At 46.1% G+C, this 24,671-nt stretch overlaps 2 protein-coding genes across 5 annotated transcripts in view; both read left to right on the top strand.

Moving 5' to 3' along the window:
• ZNF532 (zinc finger protein 532) overlaps window positions 1-8,647 on the top strand; it is a 66,041-nt gene extending 57,394 nt beyond the window's left edge. For all 4 annotated transcript variants that reach the window (XM_073680779.1, XM_073680790.1, XM_073680788.1 and 1 more), the window contains 3 exons: window positions 779-891; window positions 2,743-2,902; window positions 6,101-8,647. In XM_073680779.1, coding sequence (XP_073536880.1) covers window positions 779-891; window positions 2,743-2,902; window positions 6,101-6,595 — 768 coding nt within the window. In that variant the 3' untranslated portion in view covers window positions 6,596-8,647. The remainder of the gene's footprint in view (window positions 1-778; window positions 892-2,742; window positions 2,903-6,100) is intronic.
• Window positions 8,648-11,069: 2,422 nt separating this feature from the next.
• Window positions 11,070-24,671, top strand: part of LOC141271880 (O-acyltransferase like protein-like) — a 93,202-nt gene continuing 79,600 nt past the window's right edge. The window contains exon 1 of the mRNA XM_073682120.1: window positions 11,070-11,289. Within this exon, the coding sequence (XP_073538221.1) occupies window positions 11,070-11,289 (220 nt within the window). The remainder of the gene's footprint in view (window positions 11,290-24,671) is intronic.

The following is a 24,671-nucleotide window of genomic DNA, read 5'->3' as shown; positions in this document are numbered from 1 at the left end:
TCCATAGCCCCGATTACTGGGCGTTTCCATAGCCCCGATTACTGGGCGTTTCCATAGCCCCGATTACTGGGCGTTTCCATAGCCCCGATTACTGGGCGCTTCCATAGCCCCGATTACTGGGCGCTTCCATAGCCCCGATTACTGGGCGCTTCCATAGCCCCGATTACTGGGCGCTTCCATAGCCCCGATTACTGGGCGCTTCCATAGCCCCGATTACTGGGCGCTTCCATAGCCCCGATTACTGGGCGCTTTCATAGCCCCGTTTACTGGGCGCTTCCATAGCCCCGATTACTGGGCACTTCCATAGCCCCGATAACTAGTGACATCCGCCTTCTTGAAGAAGGTACATGTCTGTGAATGTTTGTAAGAACTAATGGAAATCAGCATATCTAGATACTCTATACTCAGGGTGGAGAAATTCGAAGGAAACGAGTCCCAAATTACGGTTATTGATCCAGGACATTAATTAAGAGTACTGAACACAACCCGATTTATAGTTTTAGTGTAAGAAGGTGTGAATCCGCTCCCCATCACACAGCTCCTTGTTTATTCATACAGTAGAGAGTTAAAGAAGAGCTGACATTTGACTTTTATTGACCACCACCCATGCCACTTTCCTTGCCCGCCACATTCCTATAATGGTGGGCATACTGGTTCGCACAGCTTTCCTCGGAATGTCTAGAATAGCATCATATTCTCACTCTTTACTACCTTTTGTGTCATCTATACTCTTTCTCTATCAATGATGGTTTTATGTTGGGGTCTTTCTCTTCCACAGCACATGAAGAAACACCCGTGTCGGCAGTGTGACAAGTCTTTCAGTTCATCCCACAGTCTATGCCGACACAACCGCATCAAACACAAAGGCATCCGCAAAGTTTACACCTGCCCGTAAGTATCGGGCCATTGGGCTTCAAAGTGACTCATAACTGTAGCGACTCCAGGGAGATTATATATAAGCCTTTTAGGATATTACTTGTATATATGATATCTCTAGGTACAAGCCCTGTGAAAAATCCACCATATTAGGTTGACAATTAGTCTGCAGGTGACAGGGGCATGACAAGTTAACACCGGGTCCCGTACAAACTGCGTACGGAACATTTTCCCTATCAGCTGTGGAATATATATGTATGTACTGTACTGTGCAAAAGTTTTAGGCAGATGTGGAAAAAATGCTGCAATGTAAAACAGCTTTCAAAAATAGACGTGTTAACAAAACGCAAAATGGTTGAGCAAAAGAAAAATCTTAATCACATCAGTATTTGGAGTGGACATGCTTTGCCTTCATTAGTTCCAGGAATATTTGCACACAGTTTTTGAAGGAACTCTGCAAGGAGCTTGACCCCAACATCTTGGAGAACTGACCACAGATCTTCTGTGGATGTCGCTTGTACAAATCCTTCTGTCTCTTCATGTAATCTCAAGTAGACTGGATGATGTGAGATCAGGGCTCTGTGGGGCCGGATCATCACTTCCAGGACTCCATGTACTTTCTTACGCTGAAGATCATTCTTAATGACATTGGCTGTATGTTTGGGGACCTTGTCCTGCTGAAGAATAAATGTGGAGACTCACTGATGGTATAACATGATGGAGAAGTACCGGACTGTATTTCTCAGCATTGAGGACACCATTAATCTTGACCAAATACCCAACTCCAGAAAAAATCATCTTACAAGGATCTTCCACCATGCTTCACTGTTGCCTGCAGAAGCTCACTATTGTTTCGCTCTCTGGACCGTTGGCGAAAAACCTACCTTCTGTTACAACCGAATATTTCAAATTTTAACTCATCAGTCCAGAGCAGCTGCTGCCAATTTTCTGCACATCAGTTCCTATTTTTTCACGCATGGTTGAGTCACTTGGTTTTGTTTCCATCTTGGACGGATGTCTGGTTTTTGGCTGCAATTCTTCCATGAAGACCTCTTCTGGCCAGAGATCTCCGAACAGTAGATGTTGGTATCTGGGTCCCACTGGTTGCTGCCAGTTCTGAGCTGATGGCAATGCTGGACATCTTCCAATTTCAAAGGGAATTAAGCATGTGACTTTCATCTGCTGCACTAAGTTTCCTTGTCCAACCACTGTGTCTATGGTCCTCAACGTTGCCCATTTCTTGGTGTACTCAATGCTGAGAAATACAGGCAGATACTTATGCATCATACAATACCATCAGGGAGGATCCAAATTTATTCTGCAGCAGAACAAGTACCCCAAACATCCAGCCAATGTCATTAAGAATGATCTTCAGAGTAAAGAACAACAAGGAGTCCTGGAAGTAATGAGGAGCCCCCACACAGCCCTGATCTCACATCATCCAGTCTGGAATCACATGAAGAGACAGAAGGATTTGCACAAGCCTCATACACAGAAGATCTGGGGTCAGTTCTCCAAGATGTTTGGAACAACCTCTTGCCGAGTTCCTTCAAATATTTTGTGCATATTTGCTGAGAAGAAGTGGTGAAGGCAAAAGGCGATCGCCAAATGTTTTTGCGATTTCCATTTCCATATTGTCCATTCACTTATTTTTTTTTTATCAATTAACGCTTCTATTTTTCAAAGCATTCTTAATATGCAGCATATTTTACAAAGCTGCCTCTTTCGCTTCCTGGTTACATGATAGAATTCTTGCAGCTTGTAGTCACCACTAGGTGGAGCCCTAATTGTCTTCTCCTATGACAGAAGTATCTAGATATAAGACATTTTTATTATTGGGTAACCCATGCACGCTCCTTTACACAGGCATTGTCCGGATACTAAGCGGGCTTTCACCAAGCGTCTAATGCTGGAAAAACACATCCAGCTCATGCACGGCATTAATGAATGTGAAGTGAAAGCTGAGGAAGACGATTCGGAAGAAACAAACTCTGTGGAAATGTCAGAAGTCAAGGAAGACCCGGAGGTAGTATATATACAAAGGGCTTATTCTATTACACAGCAGCTGGATCAGCGGGAGGGAAATAGCCACACAGCTCATGTGCCATCGGTTTAAGTAACCTTTTAACATCCAATGTTCATACCGATTTTAATATACACTCCTCCTCAACCCTGGAGTAAACACAAAGAAGGAAAAGTTATGGGATTATAGAAATCTCAGGATGGAGGCGTTACTGATCTGCAAATGAGGAAAAAATGGAAACAACATTTTCAAAACCCCTCGATTTATTCAGTCTGGAGTATGAGCCACGGGCAGAAATCCCGGCACTTACAGCCTCAGCTGCTATCAGTGAGGTTATTAATGGTCATCTGAGGAAGGTTCTGCCACTGAATGCACTTGGGCATATCATCAAGATCCGCTGCTGGCAGCTCCTATGTCATTACAGACTAATGATGTCCCAGATGTGCTCGATGGGAGATAAGTCTGGAGACGCTGCAGCCATGGGAGGACGGTTAGGCCACGCAGGCTGCTCATAGTACGACGAGCAACATGCGGCCTGGAGTTGTAGTGTTGAATAACGGCTCCTGGGACACTTTGGAAATGGCCATAACACTGGTTCCACCACCAAATTAATGTAATGCTGAGCTGTTAGTGCACCTGGAATGAAGTCGGAGGGTCCGTCATTGTGCCACCCCACAACATAATCCCGGGCGTAGGACTGGTGTGACGTTCCCTTGTGAAGGCCTCTTGCTGGAGTTGCCCACGTGATCTCGTTGGCTTCTAAAACTGGGGTGTACTGATCCATTATGTAGGGCAAGTGAAATTAGACATCACACACCATGTCTAAGGCATCAAACAATAACTACACGAACCATCAGAAGTCATCTGCACAACATTAGGCTATGGCTACAGGTGTCTGCTGACATCACACCACCTTTCTCAATCTCTTATGGTGCTGAGCAAGATGGGAATGGAGGTCTGTCCTCTCTTCAGTGACGAGTCTCGCTTTTCTCTTGGATGCAATGATAGGCAGAGATTGGTCTGGACCTCATGTCGGTCACACCATAAAGAGGTCTTCACCAGGGACAGTGAAAGTGTTCCGGGAGTCATTCATTCAATATGATAACACCAGGCCACATGTCGTACCATTTATGCAGCGTCTCTGGACCTGTCTCCTGTTGAGCGCATCCTGGACGTCATTGGTCGGTGACTATACAGAAGCTGCCAGCAGCGGATCTTGATGATTTGCCCAAGCGCATTCAGCGGCAGAGCCTTCCTCAGACGACCATTAATAACCTCACTGATAGCAGCCGAGGCTGTAAGTGCTGGGAGTTCTGTACATGGCTCATACTCCAGACTGAATAAATCGAGATATTTTGAAAATTTTATTTCCATTTTTCCATCATTTGCAGATCAGTAACGTCTCCATCCTGTGATTTCCATAAGTGCACAACTTTTCTTTCATAGTGGTGTAATTTCAATGTTGAGGAGTTTATTCCCTTTCTACAGGATACATGCTAATCCTGATTTATAATCTTTCCTTTTTTTCTTTCACTTTTCATTCTTTTTCTTTTTCAATCTTTTCCTCCCTACGTACCCTCTCTTTCTATACATTTTCACTCGTTTTTCTTCTTTACTACCCAATGATTTCTCATTTTTCTCCTATTTAGTGATTTTTGCTTCTTTCTTTTTTTTCTGCCACCCTTCCTTATTTTCTCCCCTTCTCCCTTTTCCCTTCAATAACAATATTTATATAGCACCAACATGTTTTACAGCAATGTACAATTTTCCTTTTTTTCTCTTCATCTCACTGTTTTCCCAATTTATTTATTTTATTTGCTTATAAAGTGCCATCATATTCCACAGCGCTGTACAGACATCATCATCACTGTCCCGATTAGGGAATGTGGTTTGTGAACCCCATCACTATGTCTCAATACGGGGAGAACATACAAACTCCATGCAGATATTGTCTTCCTATGCCCTTTCATCCTTTCCTTTTCTTCCTGATGTGACTGGTTATAATCTTATATTCAATTTCTTTCCCTTTTTTCTTACCCTTTTGCTTTTCACTTTCCTTTCTTACACCAGCCTCCTTTTTTTCATTTGACGTCTCTTTCCTTTGTTCCTCCTCTTCTGATGCAAGTAACTATATAACATCTTCCCATTGCTTCTCATTATTTCCTCACTTTGATCTATTTTTCCCTCTTTGTCTTTTCCTTTTTTACTGATCTCTTCCCTTCTTCCTTTCTTTCCTTCCCATTGTCTTTCCTTCCTTTCATCCTGTCCTTTCCTTTTCCTCTGTTCTTCCTCTTCTAATGTGAATAACTAATCTGTGTGCAGCACTGCTGAACATCTTCCAAATTGTTTTCCCTTTTCTTTCTTTCCTATATTCTCCTTTTCCCCTCTTTCTTTTCTTCCTTAATTTCTCCTTGTCCTTCCTTCCATTAACTTCTTTCCTTTCCCTGTTTCTCCCCTGCTCCTGTGAAACATCTTCCCTTTGCTTTCCCCCTTTCCTCTCCTTTCTTCCTTTCACCCACTCCTTTTTTTTCCACCTATATAAGATATCCCCTTTCCGCCTTCTTCCTTTCCTTCCCTTTTTATGTCTTTTCTTCCTTTCTCTTCTTTTCTCTTTCCCTCTTTCGCCCCTGCTCCTGCAAAACATCTTCTCGTTGCTTTCCCCCTTCTCTCCTTTCTTCCATATTCCCACTCCTTATTTTTTGCCTATCTAAGATCTTCCCTTTCTGCCTTCACCTTTCATTCTCTTTTCATCCCTTGTCTTTTCTTCCTTTCACTTCTTTCCTTGCTCCTTTCGCTCTATTCCTCTCCTGTGATTGATTATAACTAGTGTTGAGCGAGTATGTTCTGTCCGAGTATGCTCGGGCCAAGCTCCAAGTATTTACAGCTGCTCGGTGATATGGTTGAATCGCTCCCGTGTGCATGATTTGCAACTGTTTGACAGCTTTATTACATGTGAGGAATGTGTAAGAAATAGACATTCCTCACATGTAATAAAACTGTCAAACAGTTGCAAATCATGCACACGGGAGTGATTCAACCATATCACCGAGCAGCTGTAAATACTCGGAGCTCGGCCTGAGCATACTCGGAGAAAGGGTTAACAGAACATACTCGCTCAACACTAATTATAACCTACAACACTATATAATATGTTATCGCCGTATTCAATGGAAAATAAACCCTTGATCTTGATTTCGCTAGGAGCCGTCACCAAAGCGGAAGCTGGAAGAGCCGGTTATGGAGTTCCGATCATCAAGAGGTGCCATTACCCAACCCCTGAAGAAGCTCAAGATCAACGTCTTCAAGGTCCACAAGTGCGCGGTCTGTGGCTTCACAACCGAAAACCTCCTCCAGTTCCACGAACACATCCCCCAACACAAGTCCGATGGCTCCTCTTACCAGTGCCAAGAATGCGGCCTTTGCTACACGTCTCACGTCTCCCTTTCCAGGCACCTCTTCATCGTTCACAAGCTCAAGGAACCTCAAGGATCCTCCAAGCAGAATGGATCTGGAGAGGACAATCAACAGGAGAACAAACTGAGCGTCGGGAACCTGGCAGCAGATAATGTATCCTCGGGCAAGACGTGTAAAGTCTGTTCTAAGACCTTCGAGACCGAAGCCGCATTAAACACCCACATGAGGACTCACGGGATGGCTTTCATCAAGTCCAAAAGGATGACCTCCACCGAAAAGTGACGAGAATACCGCTCCCTAACCGAGGAACCATGGTGAACTTTCGCCGGTCCAGACGAGGTGTTTCATAGTGTTTTACTTGTGGAAAAACAAAAAAATTAAGGACCGAGAAAAAGGGATTTGTGGCAATATTTAGTTGTATCTTGCCGGCATTTCTGATCCCTTCACACCACACGACTATAGCAGTATTCATGTAAAGCAGATGTAAATAGTGAAGAATTTTTGATACTCTGTGACTGTATCGATGTAGATTTTTTTTTTTGTTAATATATGTGATATCTCCTAGATGAGAAGGATATTTAACCCCCTGCCAGTCTGCTTTCCGTGATAGATGAATATTGGCAGTGTAACGGTAGTACTGGTACGTGCTGCCGAGGCTATTTCTGAATGCTTCAGAAGGAATATAGAAGGGACATAGCTATATATAATTATATACATACCAGGACTAGAGATGCAGGGCAAAGTATATGGATAATGGGATCATAGGAAGACATTGCTGGACCCCATAGCGAGAGGGAGCTGTCACTTTTCTAGTTTTCAACCAGTATTCACTCGTCATCCAGTTATAATAATGTGCTGCTCTTTGGTGCTCTGGGGGAATGGCGCTATATTTTTTTATAATTTTTTTAATATTTATATATATATTATTTTATTTTTTTTGTAAGATTCCGGGTATATAATTTAATTGGCAACGACACAAGTAATCGGCGCAGTCGCAATCTGGTTTGAAAGTAATTGCAAAAACCTGGGTCTGAAAAACTAAAAATGTTTTCGGCCGTGTGGTCTGTGGTGCTGGAGTTGAACATTGACCACCATTAGGACGATATGTCAGGGGATTGTATGGGGATATAGCTATGGTATGTAAGGAAGAAACAGTTGTACCCGTGCCCTAGTGGGGGGCAGAAGACCCCAGATCCCTCATTGTTAAAGGGTTATTTCCAAAAAGGATAGGAGACCACTTACCGATCAGTGGCGGTCTTGCCAAGTCCGAGAACAAGGCAAAGAAATGCTGTCAAGACGGTCCGACCGCTGCATTTATTCTTTATGGGACTACCAGAGTTGGCTAAGTACAGCGCTCAACTTTTTCCCAGTAGTCCAGACACCGTCTCGTTCTGAAAATGGCATCGTTCTTGGGTTCGGTGGGGCTGTCAGTAGTCGGACCCTCATCGTTTTGCAAGTAGTCAACTATCCACTGGAGAGGTGACAAGTTTTGATGACCCTTTAAACCTGAGGTCGGCCATTGTTATGCTCTCCAGCTATAAGGGCATGCTGGGAGTTGTATATTTGGCAGAAGTCCATGAGCAAAAGATTGAGGATAACTATCATGGGCTAGTGCGGCAAACATTGAACAGTATGGTCTGCAAAATTAACAAAGTTCTCCGCATTCAAAAAAGGTTCTCGACGCTCAAATAGTTCTCGACGCTCAAAGATGTGTTTTTTCGGGGAGGAGTGCAATAGTTTTACCAAGCCCCTTTCTCTCTCACCTTCACGACTATGAAATCTTCGCAGTGCATTTTTAGTAACACCGACTGTCCGACCATCGTTACCGATGAGGTTTTACAAAATCTCATCCACACGCTGTGGATAATATTTGCAGCCGGGATCGATGGGTTCCTGTCGATACATCGTTTGCACCCACAGCATTTCCATAACGAAATCTGCATCAAAACCCGCGCGATCTTCCAATTAAGCTGCGGAATTTCCTCTCTGGAAAATCATAGTCACATCCGACTTGTGCGATCAAACCCCTAAATTATTATGCCACCATTTCTGCTGCTAAAAAATAATCAGTCCCCAACAAAAAATACATTAGTCAACGAGTCGCCCCAATGGGCAACCAAGCTGATTAGGTTTGATGTCATTTTTAATGTAATTTTAAAAAAAAGTAACTAGTTATTTTTATATATTGATTTCCCCCCCTTTAGTCCATTGACCAGTCCTTTCCGGTGTATCTCAGCCTTGTTTAAAAGGGAAATAGTAGGTAAACCTGTCCTTAAAGGTATGTCCACTTTATTCAACTAATGTTTCTGTATCGCTCTAACCATATATGGTGATATATATTATATATATATATATATATATATATATATATATATATATATATATATATATATATATATATATATATATATATATATATATACACAGTGAAGCATCTTTGCAATAGTGTTTATTGAAAACTTTCTACCGTTATGAGTACGCAGCTTCCGTGCAGATTCATGTGTCTCCTCGACAGAGCAGTCTGATTTTGTAGCTATACTCTTTCAAGTCCTGTCCTGGATAAGGGGGCAGGTGGAAAGGCGTCTAACGGCAGGATATGACCACTAAATTGCATTTGTTTGTAGCTTGTAACCCCATAAAGACACATGGGTCTGCAGAGGAGCTGTATACACAAAACGGCAGGATATATTTAACCACATCAGAGCAATGAAACTGGTTGCAGTATTTAGCGATGCCCTTTAATGATACCCTATATGCATCGTTAATGTCCACATTGAATGTGCGTGCAGTGAAATACCTCATACATCTGTAACGTTCGCCCCCTTTTTTTTGTTGTTATTTTACTTCTGTTGTTACTTGTTCAGATTATTGGAACCATAGAATAATCCAGTATGTACATAGGAGATGTCTGTAGGACTTGTTTTCAACACGTTTTCTGTGTTTTTTTTTAATTTCTGGAATGGATTTTTGTAAAAAAAATCAAAGAAAAAATGTTAATGGGGTATTCCGATAACGAACCCTTCTGACAAACCCTTATCTACAACTTGTCATACGATCTTTGTGGGTCTGGCAGCTGAAATCCCTAATGATCGGCGCTTCTTACCTTGGAGGTGACTACACATCCCTCCTACAGTGGCCTCTGCAGGAGAAATGTGGTATTACAATGCTTCTATCCAAATCAATGGGGAACTGAGTCCTCCAGAAAAGGAGCCACTCTTTGCAATCGGTTTTGGTTATTATTTGAGGTCCAGATCCCCTTTTTCACATCTTGGTCGACAACTATTGAAAGAAAGAAGACAGGAGGGAATCAATTTGTTATATATATATATATATATATATATATATATATATATATATATATATATATATCCCAAGTAACCAGAACACACAACCCAATAAGTCCAAATGACTGCAGCTCCAACTAGTGACATGCAGGAGAGGGGGCAATTCATCACAATGGGGCTCGGAGGCACTTTAGCAGAATACCCCTTTAATTTCACGTACAAGCGCTGTAGTTGTCACGGACAGTAGGGCCATTCCATAGGGCCATTCACATGTCTGCGATTTTTCGCGAAAAATTGCGGGGACATGTCGGATTTTTCTTTTCCAAGGGTCGGATCAAAATCGGCAATTCAAGTCAATGGGTCCGTGAAAAAAAAAAAAAAATTGGAGCGCACTGGGATAACATTCGAGTTTCACAGACTATCAGGAGAAGATGGAGAAACTTTTTGTTCTTATTTCTCCACGTACGGGAAAAATGGACGACACTCGAACCTCGCTGTGATCAGTCAGTTTTTTTGTACTTGAAAAAATCGGACGTGTGAATGAGCCCAAAGGCTGCGTTCACACATTGCAATTTTTTTTGCTAAAAAAAAAATGATAAATTTGCCAGAATTGTAGCAAAAAAAACAAACAAAAACGAGACAACACAGCCTCCATCTATGTTCACGCTGACTTTTTTTGGGCACGGATCCTCTCCAAAATCCTCATTTCTATGGGAAATCCACTTTGCTTTTTTTTTTTTCATGGTAGAATAAAGAAAGTACACATCACTTTTTTTTTTTTTAAGCAGATCCTGATGAAAACTTTTCCAAACTAATCAAAACCATTTGGGAATAAACTCTTCAAAACTCCTCCAAAAAACTCACCAGAAAAGAAGAGTTTCCCGAAGCAGTTTCCACTTGAAAAACTAGGTGTGAACGTCGCCTTATGGAGTCCATCCCCAACGAGGTCCCTTTTCTCATTTGCACAGTTACTTGTGAAGTTGCTCTAACTTATTTTACGGTGTATTCTTACCGATATGTGCGGTATTTTCCTTCTTCTGTTCGTTTCTTTTCTACCTGTCGTACCTCTGTCTCCATTTTGTATCCTTTTCTATCTCTGTACCTGGTGTATATACCGGCGGTGCATGCTTCCGTCCCGTGCTCGTCCCGTCTTGCTGCTGTTCGGCGCCTGAACATTCGGTGTCTTTACAATCGTATTGAAGATATTTCACCTGTAAATAAACATGGAGTATTTGACTTGGTAAAAGTGGTGTTTTCTGTGATGGGAGGGGGTCGGTCAGTGCCCCGGAGAGTGACGCTAATATGGTGGGGACTTGGGTTGTGTGCGCTGCTGCATTTGCGTCACCAGGACACTCGGACTCCGGTGGGGACGGGAAACCCGAGCCGCGTCCAATTCACAGGTAAAGCCGGGAGAAATAGATTTTTCGATGCAGAATGATTTCCGCTTTCGCTCCGCAGCTGCTTTGGAAAACATGAATTATCCTGTGATTAGTCGCCCGGGGTCTATAAAAGCCGAGCTCCGGCCAAACACCACACTCTGCGCCATGTTCACACACTGGATCCTCGCACTCATTCATGGCCTCGCTGCCATCGCCGCAGCGCCAGCAAATCTGTCCGCAGAGTGTTTAAGGGACACAATGGAATACATGGCAGACCTGAACTCTGCGGAGCCCAAAATCTATGCCAAGCTCAGTAAGTACAACTGCCTCCTCTGCCAGGTTCAGTAAGTACAACTGCCTCCTCTGCTACGTTCAGTAAATACAACTGCCTCCTCTGCCAGGCTCAGTAAGTACAACTGCCTCCTCTGCCGGGTTTAGTAAGTACAACTGCCTCCTCTGTGAGGCTCAGTAAGTACAACTGCCTCCTCTGCCAGATTCAGTAAGTACAACTGGTTCCTATGCCAGGTTCAGTAAGTACAACTGCTTGCTTTCCCCTATGCCTGGCTCAGTAAGTACACCTGTTTGCTTTCCCCTAAGCCAGGCTGAGTAAGTACAACTGCTTGCTTTCCCCTATGCTAAGCTCAGTAAGTACAACTGCTTGCTTTCCCAAATGCCAGGCTCAGTAAGTACAACTGCTTGCTTTCCCCTATGCCAGGCTCAGTAAGTACTACTGCTTGCTTTCCCCTATGCCAGGCTCATTAAGTACACCTGCTTGTGAAGTGCCCCCTGGGCTGTGGGGTACCCGGTGCCGGGCCGGTAGATACCGGGGGATGTCACAGTGGTGGTGACCCGGTCCGTGACCCAGGGCGGTCAACAAAAAGGGAATTATTTACAGGGGAATTATGTACAATGTTCGTGACGCCACCTGTGGTATGCGGCTAAGGGGAGCCGCCGCTGCGGAGCAGTCATCTGGAGCTGATGTTAGCGCAGCAGGGATGGTGTGGCTCTCCACAGGAAGAGCTAGCTCCAGGGCAGTGTGGATGATGTTGCAGGTTGTGCTGGGCATTGTAGTGCAGGGGTTTATGGCGCAGCAATAATTACAGAGACAATGGGGTGCAGTCCTCAGGGTCTTTACTCACGGTTATTGCAGTCCAAGTTACAGGTACCAGTGTAACTTCCCTCGTCGTGCTGCGCTTACTCAGTGAGGGGTTCAGTCCACCCTCAGATATTTACGGAGTACTTAGCGGGACCCCCTTCTGTGTGTTCTCTCTCTGGCCGTCTCCCTGCACCTCATACCTAGTGTCCCAATCCGGTACCCGCAGGCCTTGTCGGGCGACGTCTGTTCCGTCCCCTGGGTCCTCTATGGCTACCTTCTTGGTGAGACTGATATGGACTGTTGGCTACAGGACTTGAAATACTGCAGCCTCCGGTTACTAGTTGAGACACAAAGTTCTCTGCTAGTTGAGGGACCGGTCCCCTTTGTGTGGCCTGACCCCTCCACCTCCCGGTAGATTCGGACGTACGGGAGGCCTCCAGCACTGCCCGTACCCCTGGGGTCCCTTCTTCCATTCCTGGAGCCCTTCCTGCTCCCTCTCCTCTTTCTTCAGTCCTGGGCCTCTCCTCAGGCCCTCTGCCCGAGCAGAGCTCCTACAGAGCCCTGCTCCACTCCTCTCACTGTAGACTGTTCTTTCTCTCTCTACTCACTGTTCTGATCTGATCTCACTAAACAAGATGGCTTCTCTATTTATACCTCCCTCTCATGTGCTCCTCTAAGCTACTTCCTCCACCCACACCCACTACATAGTTCCTGCCCCCCAGCTAGGGACCCGGGACTGTGTGGCGCCCCTGAGGGTTCGGTCGCCACAAGGGGGGATACTGCAGCCTTTCAGCAGGTGCAGTGTGTCCTCACCCAGGTAAGGAAGGTGCACTGGTCAGGACCCTGAATCTACATTCAACACTACACACTCCTGACCTATGGGAGGCAAGTATGCACCATAGTGCTGCCTCAGCAGGATCACAAGTGGGGGGAAACCAAAAGTTAGGGGAACCATGTAGTGGGTGAAGGGTAGAACAGACTTTTAGTTACACACATAGTTTTATATATATTAGCCAGCCATCTTAAGCACAAGGTTCTTTGATTGTGGTCTTTGCAGCTGACAGTGGCCTTGTGTAGGAGCCTGCAGTGTGCTGAAGATACACGGTCCTCGTGCCCTGACCTTGACACGAGGAGCGGGAAGGAGTTAACCGAGTCTCTACCCCGGTCAAGTTCCCTTGCTTAAGAAGGTCGGGAGCTTTAGTGACAGCTCCACAAGCAAAAGGATCCCAGGGAGCACGGACGGAGCGGCGTACGCCACCTGTACTCTCCATTCTGGCCCCGTCAGAGGGACTCCTGCTGCAAGAGGGGTGACTGGCCCCCGATATCTGACTTTGTTACTTCATGTCTCAGTCAGAAAAGCCCGGAGGCTTAGTGGATCCTGGGAGGGATACAGACGGAGCGGCCTACGCCACCTGTACCCCTCTACCTGCGTTTATCCAGTGGGACCCAGCCTTTGCACGCACACACACAGGAGAGGTTCAAAGGGGACTGTTAGGAACACTCGGAGGGTCCTGATCGAGGTACCTGAATACCCTGTGTGCGCTGAGCCCTCATCCCTGGTGGCCGCAGTGACCCATGAGGAGCAGGGAGAAGCCTTGCCGCTGCTTAAAGGAACTGTGAGTAAAAGATCTGGAAGACTATCCCTATGGCCTCTGGTTCCTTCATTTCTGCACTGCACCACACTGCGCCTGAGTGACCCAGGACTACTCTCCCCATCCTCCTGTCACATCTGCCCTGAGGCCCTGCTCCGCCTGTGGGGAGTTATAACATCGCCTGCTGCCACTACATCCCGGCCTCAGAGGACTGTTAGCAGCGTTGGTGGCGCATCACCAGACACCACAGGTGGCGTAGTCGATAATACCACTCAACCCTGATAGCCCATTACTTTCATGTGACGGCCCTGGGCACGGAACGGGTCCAGGCCACGACTGCCTCCCCAACATCAGACCCGGCTCCGAGTACCCCATTTCCCAGGGAGGGCTGTGAGCGTCACAACTGTGCTCTCCCTTAGGAGCAATCTCGCCCTACCCCCACTGCGGGTATGTGTTAGATGCAGGTGTTAGGGTCCCGAGCTGTACTCCTTCCTTACCTGAGAGTGAGATACCACACCTCTGGGTGAGATGCAGTACCTCTGTGGCGACCGAACCCTCAGGGGCGCCACACTTGCTTTCCCCTAAGCCAGGCTCAGTAAGTACAACTGCTTGCTTTCTCCTATGCCAGGCTCAGTAAGTACAACTGCTTGCTTTCCCCTATGCCAGGCTCAGTAAGTACAACTGCTTGCTTTCCCCTAAGCCAGGCTCAGTAAGTACACCTGTTTGCTTTCCCCTAAGCCAGGCTCAGTAAGTACAACTGCTTGCTTCTCCCTAAGCCAGGCTTAGTAAGTACAACTGCTTGCTTTCTCCTATGCCTGGCTCAGTAAGTACAACTGCTTGCTTTCCCCTATGCCTGGCTCAGTAAGTACAACTGCTTGCTTTCTCCTTTTTTACTTTGTATTCCCCTTTATAAGGGTCTGTGCATACTACGTGTTTTTTGGGGTCAGTAACGAATCTCTCCTGATAAAGCGCTAACTAAATGCTCAAAACAATGAACAGAAGCAATTTTATGTATAAACGACGCTGTTCACATTTTCAGGCTTTTGAGCGTTTTTTCAGCCTCTTCAGGTTTTCAAAGATGCCGAGTGATTATAAGAAGTGACTGAAGTGTCTTCCTGTTAAAAAAAAAAAAAAAAAAAAAAAAAAAACTTCACAGAGCCATTCACTCTTTTTCAGTGGTCAGGTTGACTCGCCTAGGGAAATATCGGGGAAACTCGGTACCCGGGCCTTTACCTTCTTGGGAGGTCACGGCAGTCGGCTCCCGGGCCCATACTCTAGGGTCACTCTTTAAAAGGGGCTTGTTACTTGAAGGGACGAATAACAGTTTTGTCTCGTGACTCCACCTGTGGCTTCTGGTAATGGGTACCAGCGCTGCTGCAGACCTCCGGGGGATGATGGGATGGCAGCTGGGATGTTTCTGCTCCCCACAGGCGGAGCGGCCCCCGGGGGAGTGTTGATGGAAGGAATGCAGGTGAGAGGTGGCCAGGTCGGGTCAGGGGAGAATAACAGTCACGCACACAGGAGATTCTCTTCAGTACCTTTACTGGTGTAGACGGCAGGTATGGTCCAGGGTACTTGATAGGAAGGGTGCACTTCTGGACTCTCCCCAGTGAGCGGGTATAAGGCCTCCTGATCCGTTTCTTCCTCTCGCTCTGAAGCTTCTGACCAGCCTGAAACTAGGCCTAGCTTCTGTACTCTTTCACTCTCCTAACCTGTATGCTTGGTAGTAAGAGCTTTCCTCTGGATACCACTATCCCTGGACGCTGGGGCCTTCGTGGTTCCTAGTTCTTTAGATGATTGTAGCTTCAGGTTGACCAGGGGTCTAGAATCCTCCTGGTATACCGGTTATTCCTACTGGGCGTAGAGGACCCTGTAGGCGCGGACCCGGTGTCTGGCTTGTATTCTGGGGTGAGCCTAAGATGCTCCTCTGCCCCCATAACTCCTCTCACTCTTCTCCTTGCCTCCGGCCACGCTCTAGGCCCTGAGGCTTCAGCACGAGCTTTAGGCCCTGGCTGGCCCTCAGCACAGCAGCTCACATGCTGCTTCTTCACTGAACTCTAGTGCCAGCACACTCTGACTGCCTAACTCCACCCTCCAGTATATATATCCCTAACAGGGCTCCCTCTGGTGGTATGAGGTGGAAGGGTGGAGGTGTCTGTTATGTAATGAGGGCCTCTTGTGGAGAAGTCCATCTATGCACCCTTTTGGGTCCTGTGGTACCTGTAATAGCAGGGTGCCACAAGGTCCTCTGCCAGCACTATAGGTGCTAAAACTTCTCCCCTCACTAAACAGTTTACAGTGTTCCTGCTATTGCTGAAAGGCTCTGTTATGACTGTACGCAGTTTGCCAGACAGGAAGGCAGGACGTGTCCCCATCTTTCTTGGCACTTCGACAGCTACACCCGTGAATAGGCAATGACCAGCATGACCAAACCCCTGAGCGGCACTTTCATCAGGCCGAATGGCGGCACTATTTTACAGTTCGTGTTATGGCCGCCATTCCCAGGTCAACTGTGCATCTCCAACAGTCTCATAGGCAAATATGGCATTGTAAGTCCAAGTCAGGACATGGGTATTGAAGCCAATGGCTTCTGCACAATTGGAGAACACAGCCGAAATAAAATAACCCCAAGAAGTGCGTTCAGATGGGGAGGAATTTCCCGCTTTCTGACAAAGCCATGTGGTTTCCGATGCAGGTTGTAATGCAGATTCGCTGCAGATTTCATCTATTGCAATGCAAGATTTAAGTGCGAGAGTTAAGAGTTAATTCTATCACAATTTCATGATATCTCCACAAAAAATCTGCATCCAAATCGGCATGTGGCTTTTTTTGGGAACTGATTTGTCCGTTATGTTAAACAGATTGTTGGTGTTTTTTTGTTTTTTTTTCCTTCTTAGCTAAGTGCCTGAAAGTGCACGAGGCTGAAAAATCTTTTTTTTGCAGTGGAGTTAGAGAGCTCACTGACAGATCCTCAGTTACCTCATTCTGCAGTCAGATATATGTGACGCTCACAGCCCTCCCTGGGAAATGGGGTACTCAGAGCCGGGTCAGATGTTGGGGAGGCAGTCGTGGCCTGGACCCGTTCCGTGCCCAGGGCCGTCACATTAAAAAGTAAAGGGCTATCAGGGTTGAGTGGTATTATCGACTACGCCACCTGTGGTGTCTGGTGATGCGCCACCAGCGCTGCTAGCAGTCCTCTGAGGCTGGATGTTGTGGCAGCAGGCGGTGGTATAACTCCCCACAGGCGGAGCAGGGCCTCAGGGCAGATGTGACAGGAGGATGGGGAGAGTAGTCCTGGGTCACTCAGGTGCTGTGTGGTGCAGCGCAGAAATAAAGGAACCAGAGGCCATAGGGATAGTCTTCCAGGTCTTTTACTCACAGTTCCTTTAAGCAGCGGCAAGGCTTCTCCCTGCTCCTCATGGATCACTGCGGCCACCAGGGATGAGGGCTCAGCGCACCCAAGGTATTCAGGTACCTCGATCAGGACCCTCCGAGTGTTCCTAACAGTCCCCTTTGAACCTCTCCTGTGTGTGTGCGTGCAAAGGCTGGGTCCCACTGGATAAACGCAGGTAGAGGGGTACAGGTGGCGTAGGCCGCTCCGTCTGTATCCTTCCCGGGATCCACTAAGCCTACCGGGCTTCTCTGACAGAGACATGATGTAGCAAAGTCAGACATCGGGGGCTGGTACCCCTCTTGCAGCAGGAGTCCCTCTGGCAGGGCCAGAATGGAGAGTACAGGTGGCGTAGGCCGCTCCGTCCGTGCTCCCTGGGATCCTTTTGCTTGTGGAGCTGTCACTAAAGCTCCCGACCTTCTTAAGCAAGGGAACTTGACCGGGGTAGAGACTCTGTTAACTCCTTCCCGCTCCTCGTGTCAAGGTCAGAGCACGAGGACCGTGCATCTTCAGCACACTGCAGGCTCCTACACAAGGCCGCTGTCAGCTGCAAAGACCACAATCAAAGAACCTTGTGCTTAACATGGCTGGCTAATATATATAAAACTATGTGTGTAACTAAAAGTCTGTTCTACCCTTCACCCACTACATGGTTCCCCTATCTTTTGGTTCCCCCACTTGTGATCCTGCTGAGGCAGCACTATGGTGCATACTTGCCTCCTATAGGTCAGGAGTGTGTAGTGTTGAATGTAGATTCAGGGTCCTGACCAGTGCACCTTCCTTACCTGGGTGAGGAGACACCACACCTGCTGACAGGCTGCAGTATCCCCCCTTGTGGCGACCAAACCCTCAGGGACGCCACATTCCCCCCTGGTAAAACACAGCACGTCTGCGGGCTGCGAAGAGAGCAAAGCCTGGTAAAAACATTTTTATGAAAACATAACAATCTTAAAACATTCTTCCCATTATGGGAGGCTCATTTTCTTGTAACGTTGCAAACTTTTAAATAGTACAATATATAAAACATTATATAACTAGAAAACTTTGCCAAAGGGGCGAGTCCGGCAGCATGAGGGACCCGTCCCAACCCTCAACGTAGGCCCTGGGGTGGCTGCAGGGCATGAAGATCCCGAGCTGGACCTCCAGGAGAGCCACTCCAGACAGGTTTTTACCTCTGAGGTCAGACGTTGGGCTATAAAACTGATCCCCCCCCCCCCCTGGTTGTCCCAGGCCATCTCTTCCGCAGCCGGACAGGCGACCGGAGGCGCAGGTAGCGACGACAGCAGGGGTTGCTGCAAGTCCTCTTCCTTGTGCGGACTAGTCCGGGTTGGGGCAGATGGTCAGCCCAAGAAACGTGGGATACTCTGAACTGGGAGTCGGAAGGCAAAGCAGGCTTCCGGAGGCTGCGGCGGCTTGGGCCTCAGGATCCGGGGCGAACAACTGCTCCCAGGGTAGCGCCCAAGAATGGGGGTGCCGGCACGAGATCCAGGAGGGCCACGTTGCATCCCGCGCCCGGGATAGGGGTTTTCTCCTTACCCGTTCTGGGGCTGCACGGTGCCTCCTGGGCTTCCTCCGCCTGGGCTGCGGCCTCTTCGACCCTCCGTATCAGGTCCTTCGTTTCACCGCGGAGGAACTCGGCCTCCTCCGGGGTCAGGTGAATTCCCTCCATACCGAGGGAGGTAGCAGCTCGTGGGCCAACGTTGGAGGACTCGGAAGAGCTCTCCTCGGCGGCGTCCATTACTGCTGCAGGGTGCGGTAAGTCTCGGACTGTTATGGCCGCACCTTGTTGTTTCAATCGTCTCCACCTCTTTTTGGGGCGGTTCCAGGGCGGCTGGCTGACGGACCCTCCTAGGGACATCCCATCTGTTTTGACGGACATCCCTGCGCAGACTGTCTCTGCTGGAGGGGGCGGTCTGCTCTTTTGGCGCCATTGGGGAGCCAGGCCCACGATAGGAGGTGCTAAGACGCTGTCCTTTCTGCACATTATGGCGTCCGTTCTTCTTGGGCGGGCACCATTTTAAGTGAAAAACGACAGTCTGTGGAAAAAGGCGCGCAGTACCCGGTAGCAATGGGCAATCTTCTTCCGTTGCTGCGGGCACGCAATCCTGCCGACTACGCCAAGTATGTGGCGCTCACAGTCCTCCCTGGGAAATGGGGTACTCGGAGCCGGGTCTGATGTTGGGGAGGCAGTCGTGGCCTGGACCCGTTCCGTGCCCAGGGCCGTCACATTAAAAAGTAAAGGGCTATCAGGGTTGAGTGGTATTATCGACTACGCCACCTGTGGTGTCTGGTGATGCGCCACCAGCGCTGATAGCAGTCCTCTGAGGCTGGATGTTGTGGCAGCAGGCAATGGTATAACTCCCCACAGGCGGAGCTGGGCCTCAGGGCAGATGTAACAGGAGGATGGGGAGAGTAGTCCTGGGTCACTCAGGTGCTGTGTGGTGCAGTGCAGAAATAGAGGAACCAGAGGCCATAGGGATAGTCTTCCAGATCTTTTACTCACAGTTCTTTTAAGCAGCGGCAAGGCTTCTCCCTGCTCCTCACGGATCACTGCGGCCACCAGGGATGAGGGCTCAGCGCACCCAAGGAATTCAGGTACCTCGATCAGGACCCTCCGAGTGTTCCTAACAGTCCCCTTTGAACCCCTCCTGTGTGTGTGCGTGCAAAGGCTGGGTCCCTCTGGATAAACGCAGGTAGCGGGGTACAGGTGGCGTAGGCCGCTCCGTCTGTATCCTTCCCGGGATCCACTGTAGCCTTCCGGGCTTCTCTGACAGAGACATGAAGTAGCAAAGTGAGATATCGGGGGCCGGTACCCCTCTTGCAGCAGGAGTCCCTCTGGCAGGGCCAGAATGGAGAGTACAGGTGGCGTACGCCGCTCCGTCCGTGCTCCCTGGGATCCTTTTACTTGTGGAGCTGTCACTATAGCTCCCAACCTTCTTAAGCAAGGGAACTTGACCGGGATAGAGACACTGTTAACTCCTTCCTGCTCCTCGTGTCAAGGTCAGGGCACGAGGACCGTGTATCTTCAGCACACTGCAGGCTCCTACACAAGGCCACTGCCAGCTGCAAAGACCACAATCAAAGAACCTTGTGCTTAACATGGCTGGGTATTATATATGAAACTATGTGTGCAAACTAAAACTGTGTTCTACCCTTCACCCACTACATGGTTCCCCTAACTTCTGGTTCCCCCCACTCGTGATCCTGCTGAGGCAGCACTATGGTGCATACTTGCCCCCCATAGGTCAGGAGTGTGTAGTGTTGAATGTAGATTCAGGGTCCTGACCAGTGCACCTTCCTTACCTGGGTGAGGAGACACCACACCTGCTGACAGGCTGCAGTATCCCCCCTTGTGGCGACCGAACCCTCAGGGGCGCCACGTATAGACAGCACAACACAGACACTATAGGAGGCAAACGCTGCAACATTTGTATTAAAACCCAATTGCAAAGATAATTTAAGCTCCAATTACATGAATTTTGATATAAAAAAAAGCCCACAAAGATGGACATTTCAATTTAAAATTTTAGGCTGCGTGAATCCTCTTACTTGTCAACCGCCCGACCAGAACCCTACCTTGTACTGATGACAACCCAAAACTGACTGAGTGCTGTCTACAGGTCGGTATCTCTAGATCCATCTGTCACAGCTCCATAGGGATCCGACATTGACTTACAGGGTATCTACCTGCGGGGGCACTAGAGAGGCAGTATTCTTTCTTCTGGAGGAGAGCTTATCTGCATAAACTTTCCCAAGGACCTTGCCTGTAGGACTCCCTACACCGGCCGAGTCTCCACAAGGAGAACCAGGACCTTCCTTATGTCTCCACACAGAAGTTGGCACCGTAGGTCGTCAGTGTTGTCCAGCCCTTAGTAAACAATTAATTAGAAGTTAGTCAACATTCTAAAATATTTTGCCACATGACCACAAAACCTTTAGAAAAGCAATATGAACCAGGAAAGCTTGGTCTTGCTGCCATCATCCCCCATAATATGGTAAAATTGCTTTTGGTGCACATGCTGGTCTAATATGTGCAGGAACTATCCTATCCCATCCCTCATGCTGTGTAACTTGCCATACACTCTTTCTAAGTGGGTGGTTCCTCTTAATCAACATTCTACCAGTACTATAGGTGCTGGAAAATCCTCTCTCTTCTCTGCATGCATTGTTCATTCACTTACATGCGCTAAACTGAAAGTGTTTTATTAAGGCCATGCTGAGACACGCACAGTCATATACAGTATATACTGTATACGGATCCGAATTTAGCCCTTATGGTCTCTAAAAAATACAAGTGGTTAAGACGTAATTATAAGACTCTCATGCAAAACTCAGGGGGCGTCACTGAACCCCTAATTTTCTGGCTATGTGATGGCACCACTAGGGGGAGCAGTGTATGCATTTGTATGCAGTGGGTTCCCCCTAGTGGCTGCAGGGAGCCGCTGCAGCGCTGTTACACCATTTTCTGGATCCGAAACCCATGAGAAATCTGCCCTAGATATTGGAGTTTTGATGGGATCTGCTAAAGTCTTCTTTAATCTTCTGAGGATATGTTGTTTGTGCATCATGACAACTCTGTAGCTTTTCTTGCAGTCCTATGTAAATCCCCAGCTTGTAGGAAAACTTCTTGCTACCTGTTTCAGACACTTAGGCACAGAACGTTTTTTTTCATGCAGATTCAGCCATGGACACAACTGAAAAAGCAGAAAACGCCCAAAAGAATGAACATCTGCATTCCTATGTAAGAACGATTTACTAAGCGCATGTTCAGACTTTTGAACATCTTTTAACCATTTCACTAAAAAAGTCATATATAGTTAAAAAATCGGACCAAGATCGGATAGTAGTGGACGGACTGACCGCAGCTCTCCTAATCCAAGCGTGACCGCGTCATATATCTCTGAGAAGCCGTCCCGCTTGGTTCGGGAGAGCCACGGCCGGTCCGTGCGATGCGGTCCCATCTTGGTGGTGTGTTCATACAGCTTTCTGACTGCGCCCATATACTCCTGCAACTCTATTTTTCTTTGTCTCCTGTTCCCGTGTCGCTGCAGTGTTAGGGCTCATTCACATGTCAGTTTTTCGCACATGAATACTTGTAGATATGGGAATGTTTACATGCCCGTGAATTTTTGCGGACGTGTGAAAAATCACGGATATCAAGTCCGATATTGATCCGAGTGTTGGATCAAACTCTGCAATTAAAGTCTGGGGGAAGGTGCATAAATAACAATCAGCCAGTTTTTAACAGTATGATAAATAGAAGATACAGTAGAATACAGTGGGTACGGAAAGTATTCAGACCCCTTTATATTTTTCACTCTTTGTTTCATTGCAGCCATTTGGTAAATTCTAAAAAGTATATTTTTTTCTCATTAAAGTACATTCTGCACCCCATCTTGACTGAAAAAAAAAACAGTCCTCTGCTTGGTCTGAAAAAAAATTACCCTTACTGAGTACCATATTTTTTATCTTGATTTCTTTTAGTGTTTCTTAAAGCCCTAAAGTTGCCATTTGTAATGACTTTAGTTTTGTGCCATGTCTGTGATCTGCTTTTTTTCAACAACATTAAACAACTGAATGAACATCCTCCGAGCCCGGTGATTCCATAATTTTTGCCAGGGGTTGTACTTGCTGCATATGTTAGATATGAATATTTGTGAATAAGGATTAGCAGTTCTCTTGTTTTGGCTGGAAAGTATATACTAGGATAATAGAAGTATTCACTTATATTGAAATCTCTTTTTCTGGCATACTATTGGTATATATTGAACACCGCTATTCTTATTTCTTTAAGAGGTTTTTAGTCCTATATAAGGAGTCACTATATTTTGTATATTGTTATTGCCACTGGGCATAATTTTAAGACATTCCCTAGAGCTAATGCTTAAAGAAGATTTTCTTGAAATTCTGACGATTATTGATAATCAAATTTAGCTATAGAGGCATTTTTGTTTTTTTATTGTTGATCATATATTATAATCATCCTTTTTGTTTACATAATCTTTATTCAAAAAAATAATAAATTCTTAAATTTTATCTTCAATGGATCTCTTCATTTTTTAGGGGTTCCTTTTTGCCCTGAAAAAGGTTTATATATTGTATTGAGAAGTGCCATATTTACATTTCCTGGTGGACACACTTATCAATAATCACCCAAATAAAATGTAAGCCTTAACCGTCATGTTAATATTTATTTAATAAATCGATATTACACATGAAAATAAGAAACTTTGTAATATATCTCATCAGAGAAATCTGCTTCTTTCTCCTCCTGGACTGCTCTTTCATTCTCAAAACTCTCAATTCCGTAAAATGTGTCTTCAATGAACACAGACTTTCCCATTACTGAGATAGGAGATGACATACAATGATTAAGGGCGTCTAGGATGCCAGAAACATGTCCGTTTTTATCTTTGTATGTCGACGTTTATGGTATAAAGCAATAGAATGGTGCTTTTATTTTACCTGTGGAAGTGCCGCTCTTTTCACTTTTCCATGAGATGACAATTGGTGCTTGTAAAGTTCTATGCAGAACTGTAACTCCTCCCCCCTCTCCATAGAACTTCATAAGCACCAACTGTCATCTCCTATCTCAGTAATTGGAAAATCTCTCTTTACTGATAGATTTAACCCCTGAATTGAGAATGAAAGATCAGTCCAGGAGGAGAAAGAAGCAGATTGCTCTGATACAATATAATAATAATAATCAATAATAATATTTTTTTATTTATATAGTGCCAACATATTCCACAGCACTTTACAATGAAGTGGGGATATACAATGTATTTCAGAGTTGATTATTTTCCTGTGAACTAAAAATTAAAATGACATTTATTCTTTAATATTTACATTTTATTACCGTAACGCCATTCCGTCACTCCTTATATCCATTCACTCTCTCAATAAGGTTAGGTCAGTCCGCTCTTTTAATACTGCGGGGAAAAAAAAAAAAAAACTTTTATTTTTGCCCTAAGTTAGTCATAATTCCTGACTTCCGGTTCTCGCCACCCATATTTTTTGCCAGAATTTCTGATATAAATGTATCTAAAAATAGATGTAAATATTTAGACATTGACTATTCTGGAGACAATCACTGTTGGCTTATAAAGTTCAATGGAGATCTGTAACTCCCCCCCCCTCTCCATAGAACTTCATAAGCACCAACGGTCATCTTTTATCTCAGTAATTGGAAAATCTCTCTTTACTGATAGATTTTACCCCTGAATTGAGAATGAAAGATCATTCCATGAGGAGAAAGAAGCTGATTGCTCTGATACAATATACTTCAGAGTCGATTATTTTCCTGTGAAATAAAAATTAAAACGATGGTTATTCTGTAATATTTCCATCTTATCATAACGCCATTCCGTCACTCCTTATAGCCATTCACTCTCTCGATCAGGTCACCTTCGCCAGTCCGCTCTTTTACTGCGGGGAAAAAAGCCTAACTTTTATTTTTGCCCTAAATTAGTCATCATTCCTGACTTCTGGTTCTCTCCACCCTTGTTTTTTTTTTTGTGCCAGAATTTCTGATATAAATGTATTCTATAAAAATGTATAAAAACCCAGTGTAAATATTTAGACATCGACTATTCTGGAGACTTCACTGTGGTCTT

This window comes from Phyllobates terribilis, unplaced genomic scaffold, assembly GCF_046119375.1.
Source record: "Phyllobates terribilis strain yellow unplaced genomic scaffold, ASM4611937v1 Scaffold_1__5_contigs__length_1240528914, whole genome shotgun sequence".
In the NCBI taxonomy this organism is placed as follows: domain Eukaryota; kingdom Metazoa; phylum Chordata; class Amphibia; order Anura; family Dendrobatidae; genus Phyllobates; species Phyllobates terribilis.
This window is presented reverse-complemented; position numbering and strand designations above follow the sequence as displayed.